The sequence below is a fragment of the Culex pipiens genome, chromosome 1 (assembly GCF_016801865.2).
Source record: "Culex pipiens pallens isolate TS chromosome 1, TS_CPP_V2, whole genome shotgun sequence".
In the NCBI taxonomy this organism is placed as follows: domain Eukaryota; kingdom Metazoa; phylum Arthropoda; class Insecta; order Diptera; family Culicidae; genus Culex; species Culex pipiens.
The window spans coordinates 96,225,278-96,232,566 of NC_068937.1; the positions used below are offsets into that span (position 1 = coordinate 96,225,278).

The window sequence follows — 7,289 nt, forward strand, 5'->3', positions numbered from 1 at the left end:
TAAACGAGGCAAATCACGAAATCAGCTAGTTTTAACCAACAAAGACTAATCAATAATTTTGCGATTTAATGTGTTGACATTTGAAAACATTCTAAATAGAAGAAAAAAAATATCAAAAATATGTAGAAATCAGACAAAATTCTAGCCTAATTTCATTAAAATGGATTCCGTGAAACTGTGAAGATGTTTATCGGTTCCAATCTGGAAAACACAATCAGCGTGAGTAGCAAACAAAAAAAACACATGTCTGATACAAGATTTATTAATTCCAGCAGTGAAACTGTAGCGGTGACCCCCCGGGATTTCAATATTCATGACGGCGAGCAACGGCTATAGTTAGGAAGAAGGACGGGGTGCCCAGTAGTGGCTACTAGTTTTGGGGATTTTTTTAAACGAATCTGAAATTCGATAATCGGAAGCATATTCATCTAGTTGTGTGGTTGTTGTAGTTTTTTTTTCTCTCTTGAATATCATGAAACAATGCAATGTAACTTGTTTTTTGACAAATAATTTTGATTTTTGGAACGTATTAATTTCTATCAATTTAAAATTTACCAAATCTTAATTGAACTTACATTTTTTTTATATTTTTGGTTGTTCTGTGTTTTGTCTTAAGTATAAATTTATCAGAAAATGAAAAAAAAGTTGCAAGTTTGAAAAACAACTGACAAAGTTTGGAATTGCAAAACAAACTAAACTATGTTCGGAATTTTCTAGACATTTTATTGATTTTATATCTACACGGAGAAAAAAGAGTTCCCAAAATCGTGAACAAGCGTTCATGAAAATGGGAACCACGAACAAAGTGTTCTAATGCCATGGTACGTTTTTCGAAATCGTACCATGAGATTTGAACACTTTGTTCGTGGTTCCCATTTTCATGAACGCTTGTTCACGATTTTTGGAACTCTTTTTTCTCCGTGTAGACAAGTTATTTACGACAGAACAATTCTATATTTTTAAATAAAATTAAAAAAATTAGGTTGTCCAGTTTGGAATATTTTTAATATTTTACCTTACTTAAATTGTATATTTCACTTCTGATCGAAATTATAAAAAAAAGAGAAAATCCTTAAAGAAAAAACCCGATTTAATATCACCAGAGGTGAAATAGAGCCTTTCTTACAAAATTATGAAACTCCGCGAAATATATTGGTGTAATTAATTTTTCAGAAACATAATGATACCACCCAGTGAGAATTTGACCTAAAGCTTCGAATGTAAACCTCAAATGCAATGTTTTTTTTAATTTCAGAGGTACATTATTTGTCGCAAGATGTTTAAATTTAATTAAGAAAAACATATTGGATTGAAATTATTAGAAAAAAAATAAAGGGTACTCAGTCTTTATTGTTAGTCTATGATTAACTTAAAAAATATGTATCGATATTGCACTTTGTCGATCTATTATGAGAAGCCAGAAAGAACACTTTCACGCGCATCGTAAAACGCGCAAGCGTAAAAGCGCTGGCGTTGAGGCTTCGACTTGATGACTTGTCGAGCTTTCGAGTGAGAACGGGTCGGGACTTCGAATTTGATGTTCATTATATGATTTTGTATAAATCCAAAAATTTAATAGGAAAAAATAGGGTAAAAATAAGACGAAAAACACTAAAATGGCTATATCTCTGGAAATACATTTAGGAAAAGCTTCAAATTTTGGGCCCAAGCATTTTATGGCGCATGTTTTCGAATGGCTTTTTGTTTGAAACTGAATTCGTTTAATTTGATAGTGTTATCTGTAAAATAGTCCAAAAAATACCTCTAAAAATGGCTTTGACCACATTTACTGGTCGAAAATTGTGAATCGAAAAATAAAATGTTCGTCTCCGACCCCACGGCTACAGATCTGATTTATAAAAATTGTGGGTTTTACGAGCGGTTTTCCAGTGATGGAAGACACAAATTTTTAAGAGCGGATACAGACATCGCTCATGTATTTCAGAAAAAAGAGCTCTCAAAAATCAGACTTTGAGTTCCGGGTTTCGGGCCAAAATTCAATCGAAAGAGCGCATCTAAACCTTCAATTTAGTAATAGGATTTTTTCCTGGGACGAATCATCGCCGTGCACGATTTTTTTTAGATTTCTGAAAAAAGCGTTATTTCAAAAGAAAACCTTAAACCTTTCTTTTGTAAGAAAGGCAAAAACTTACTTTTCTTGTCAAACATTGCTGAAAAAGTAGTTTATACAACAAGTTTCAAAAAGTAATCATTCTTGGGAAAATGGGAAAAATGCACAAAGTTTATCATAGACTAACATTGAAGACTGAGTACCATTTTTTCTAATAATGTTAATCCAATATGTTTTTCTTAGTTAAATATGATTATCTTGCTACCCATCTGAAATTAAAAAAAGGCATTCGAGATTTAGCTTAGAAATATTCGAAGCTTTAGGTCAAATTCTCACTGGGTTGGTACCATTATGTTTGTGAAAAATTAATTGCACCAATATTTTTGTCGGAGTTTCATCATTTTGTAAGAAAGGCTCTATTTCACCTCTTGGTGATATTAAATCGGGTTTAGATTTTGAAGTTGTAAAAAAATGTAGACTCAAGTTTGCATTAAAAAAAAAACAAAAAACACTGTTCCTTTAAAAAACGTCTTTTGGCGGCAGAATATTTCTCCATATTTCTCTATGGCTCAAAAGTTGCTATTTTTTGCCCCCTAAAACATATAAAAAAATTCAAAAATCAAATAATATGGATTTCGGAAAATTGAGTTTTTGTCCGTGTACCGTCATTTAGCGAGTCATCAGTTTTAGCAATGTTGCAGCCTAATATTTCGATAATTTTGGGTGAAATCGGTTAGACCATATTCAGAGCAACAAAATAAATACATTCATTTCCTAGTTTGAAGCTTTAGTTCCGATTCACCCCAGTTGACGGTTCCTATTTTTTTTCTAAATAGTCCTGATCAATACCTACAACTTTGCCGAAGACACCTAATCGATCAGAGGATTCTTTCAAAAGTTACAGATTTTCGAGTATTTACGTACCATTGATGTATGGACAGCTGCTAAAATTGTATGGAGCCTTGTATGGCTTCTTTGGTCATATGGAAGGACCCCACAAAGTTTTTACCAAATAAAACAATTTAAATAAAATCTATTTACAGTTTTGCGCAGTTAAATATTTTGTGGAAAAATAAATCGAATTTAGAAACGCGATATTTTTCTAAAATCAATGATATTTAATCTTATATATATATATATATATATATATAAAATTTCGACGGTTTTGTTCGAACGCGAATCAATTCAATACGGAGCGTCAGATCGAGGTGCTCTTTGTTGCGTTGGGTTCGTATAAGCCCAAGGAAGGTTCTTACGCCAAAAAGTTACAACTTTGGCCACTCTGGAACCGATTCCGGAAAATCTGCAGATTGTATGGGAAAAGCTGCGTAAAATCAAATTTGATCACAGGAGGCTGAATAAGCAAACAAGCTAAAAACGTCAACAAGTGAAAAAAGACAAGACGAAGTTTGTAGGGTTAGGCTTGTATTCTATAATTTTGCTGAGGACACCAATTTTTTTTTTGTAAATCAATACTCAGTTTTTTTTGTAAATCAATAGGTCAGCGAACGACTGGACAACGCGTACCATAGGTACTTCGAGTACCGTAGGTATAAAATAGACCCACCAAGTGGTCCTTTAGCCTCTTGTTCAGTAACTCCGATACCCTGGCCTCCCCGCGGCGCTGGCCGGGATACTAGTAACCATTGGAGAGATCGGGTAACCAACCCCGGTGGGAACTTTGGTAGTATGCTGACAGGGTAAGGGGGGCTCCACCCTCTTCGGAGGGTGTAGCTGTACCGTTAGGCTTCGAGACAAAAGTCCCCGTTACGGTGTCGAGAGAAAACCGCAGCTGGGTCCCGGAAGCTGCAAGGTGGCAGCCCCACCCCGAGACTAGGTATTCGCAGCCCTGGTTAGGCGGCATACCGAAGCGAAACACCAACTCAGAAAAACAAAAGAAGAAATTCAGGACGGATAAATCGGCATCAGACCAGGCGATGTAAAAAGGACAACGATTGGAAACTCGGTACTTGGAACGTTCGAACTCTCCAAGATCCTGCACGTGCTGGCCTTCTTGCCCGGGAGCTGCACAAGCTGAACGTGCATGTGGCCGCCATCCAGGAAGTTCGATGGCCCGGTCATGGAGAGCGAGAATTCACGGCGGTGGACCCCATCGCCAACACCTCTTTCAAGTACCACATCTACTACAGTGGCGGCGAAAAGGCGATGCACGGAGTCGGTTTCGTAGTGATTGGGGATCAGAAGAACCGAGTCATCAAGTGGAAGGTGGTGAATGACCGGATCTGCGTGTTGAGAATAAAGGGCAAATTCTTCAACTACAGCCTGATCAACATCTACGCGCCGACGAACGACAAGCCCGATGACGATAAAGACGCTTTCTACGAGCGTCTCGACAAGACCTATGGAGAGTGCCCAAGACACGACGTGAAGATAGTCATCGGAGACGCAAACGCGCAGGTCGGAAGGGAAGCCTTCTTCCATCCTGTCATCGGCAAGGAGAGCCTTCATCCTCGCACGAATGACAACGGCCTACGTTTGGTCAATTTCGCCGCAGCCAGAGGAATGGCTATCTGTAGCACCTTCTTTGCGCGCATGAACATTCGGAAGCACACCTGGCGACACCCGAATGGCGAATCGTGCACACAAATCGATCACGTTTTGGTGGATGGTCGACACTTCTCGGACGTGATGGACGTCCGATCGTACAGAGGACCGAACATCGACTCTGATCACTTCCTGGTAGCGTGCAAGATCCGAGCTAGGCTGTCGAACGTGTTGACCCCGCGGACTGCGAGGATAGCGCGGTTGAACGTCCAGTGCCTCGCGAGCAGCGACGTTGCTGCAGAGTACAGTCGGAAGCTCGACGAGCGGATCAACGAGGACGCGCCTACGGGTAACCTGGACGAGCAATGGGGAGCCCTCCAAAGCATCGTCAACACAACGGCTACCGAAGTGATCGGCACGACCAGAGGACGCAAACCCAAAGGGTGGTTCGATGCGGAGTGCCAGCGAGTGACGGACGAGAAGAACGAGGCCAGGAAGCGTATGCTGGTGAAGGGTACGCGCCGAAACTGTGAGCGATACAGTGAGTTACGAAGAGCAGAGAAACGAATCCACCGCCGAAAAGAACGGGAGTACGACGAAACGGTACTCGCCGAAGCGGAAGCACAGTACAACGCGAACGATAAGCGGAGGTTTTACGCAACTGTCAACGGTGTAAGAAGGAAAACCACGTTTTCCCCTGTGATGTGCAACGACACGGAAGGCAACCTGTTGACAGACAAGACTGCGGTGGCTGCTAGGTGGAAGGAGGAAGATGGAAAAGCTGTGGACCCGCCTACGTTGGAGGAAGTAGCTAAGGCTGTTAAAGAGCTCAAGAACGGGAAATCCGCGGGAAAGGACGGACTTCCGGCCGAACTTTTCAAGCACGGGAGTACGCGGATGACCGAGATTCTGCACCAAATCATCCTACGCATTTGGTGCGAAGAACAGCTTCCGACCGACTGGTTAGACGGGCTCGTCACCCCAATCTACAAGAAAGGGCAAAGACTCGATTGTGCCAACTATCGAGGCATCACAATCCTCACAATCACAATCCGCGTCCTGTGGAGCAAGCTGAGACCGATGACCGAGACCTTTGTCGGCGAATACCAGTGCGGTTTTCGAGCGGGTCGGTCAACGACGGATCAGATGTTCACTCTGCGACAAATCCTCGACAAGTTCCGGGAGTACAACCTGCAAACACACCATTTGTTCATCGACTTCAAGGCGGCGTACGATTCAGTCAAAAGAAACGAACTTTGGAAAATTATGCTAGAACACGGCTTTCCGGCGAAGCTAATAAGACTGATTCGTGCAACGCTCGACGGAGCAAAATCAAGCGTGCGAATAGCTAACGAGACATCAGAAGCTTTCGTTACGTTGGATGGATTGAAGCAGGGCGATGCTCTCTCGAACTTACTGTTCATCATAGCGTTGGAGGGTGCTGCTCGAAGGGCAGGCGTGCAAAGAAACGGAACACTCATCACTAAATCGCACATGCTGCTTGGATACGCTGACGACATCGACATCATTGGTATCGACCGTCGTTCAGTGGAGGAGGCGTTCGTCCCTTTCAAGCGGGAAGCTGCGAAGATCGGACTGACCATCAACACTGCCAAGACCAAGTATCTGGTTGCTGGCAGAGCGCGCGGCAGTGCAGGTGTTTCGGAGGTGGAAATAGATGGAGAAAGATATGAGGTGGTGGATGAATTTGTATATCTTGGTACACTCGTGACGTGCGACAACGATGTGAGCTGCGAAGTGAAACGGCGGATTAGTGCTGCAAACAGGGCCTTCTACGGTCTTCGTAGCCAGCTAAGGTCCCGCAGCCTAAGGACGCCTACGAAAATCACGCTGTACAGGACCTTGATACTCCCTGTAGCTCTTTACAGTCACGAGTCGTGGACGCTAAAGGAGGCTGACCAGAGAGCACTTGGGGTCTTTGAGCGGAGAATCCTGCGTTCTATCTTCGGCGGCAAGCAAGTAGGAGACCGGTGGCGCAGGCGCATGAATTTCGAGTTGTACCAAGACTACAAACATGCTGATATCGTAAAAGCCATCAAGCACGACAGGCTGAAGTGGGCTGGACATGTAGCCAGAATGTCGGACGAGCGGGCGGCTAAAACGATATTCAGCAGCGAACCTGGACGCGGTCGTCGGCTTCATGGAAGGCCTCGTACGCGTTGGCTGTGTGCAGTCGACGAAGATGCAAGAGCAGCCAACATTGTAGGCGACTGGAGACGAGCGGCCCAAGATCGAGCATCCTGGAAATCTTCGATTAGTTCAGCGTTGGGTCGATAGACCTGTTGCTGATAAAGTAAGTAAGTAAATCAATACTTTTCTCAGACAAGAAAAATCACTTAATCAAATCCCGCCAAAGACAACTAATCGAAAGTGTTCACAGGCAAAAAACGCAAAAATAACAACCAAACTCAGCAAAAACAACCGTCACAGCAAATACCGATAATTCCATTCAGAACGCTGATTCCGCCATTATTTCCGAAACGCCGCGTGGGGACGCCGGCGGAATTAAATTTTAGTTTCGCTTATTTTTTTTTTTGTGTGTGGCTCGCATCACGAATCGAAAAAGGAAAATTTAAAGGTTAGTCTGCGTTGGTTGGTATAGTTGGCTACGTGCCACTCTTGACGGATCTCGAGCTTTGGCATATTCAGAGCGTGTGCTGTCAAAATTTGGATAGCAAGATGAGTAAGAGGA

At 42.6% G+C, this 7,289-nt stretch overlaps 1 protein-coding gene across 1 annotated transcript in view; it reads left to right on the forward strand.

The window, feature by feature from the left end:
- Positions 1-6,874, forward strand: part of LOC120427286 (uncharacterized) — a 22,318-nt gene extending 15,444 nt beyond the window's left edge. The window contains exon 2 of the mRNA XM_039592137.1: positions 4,065-6,874. Within this exon, the coding sequence (XP_039448071.1) occupies positions 4,065-6,874 (2,810 nt within the window). The remainder of the gene's footprint in view (positions 1-4,064) is intronic.
- Positions 6,875-7,289: the final 415 nt, after the last annotated feature.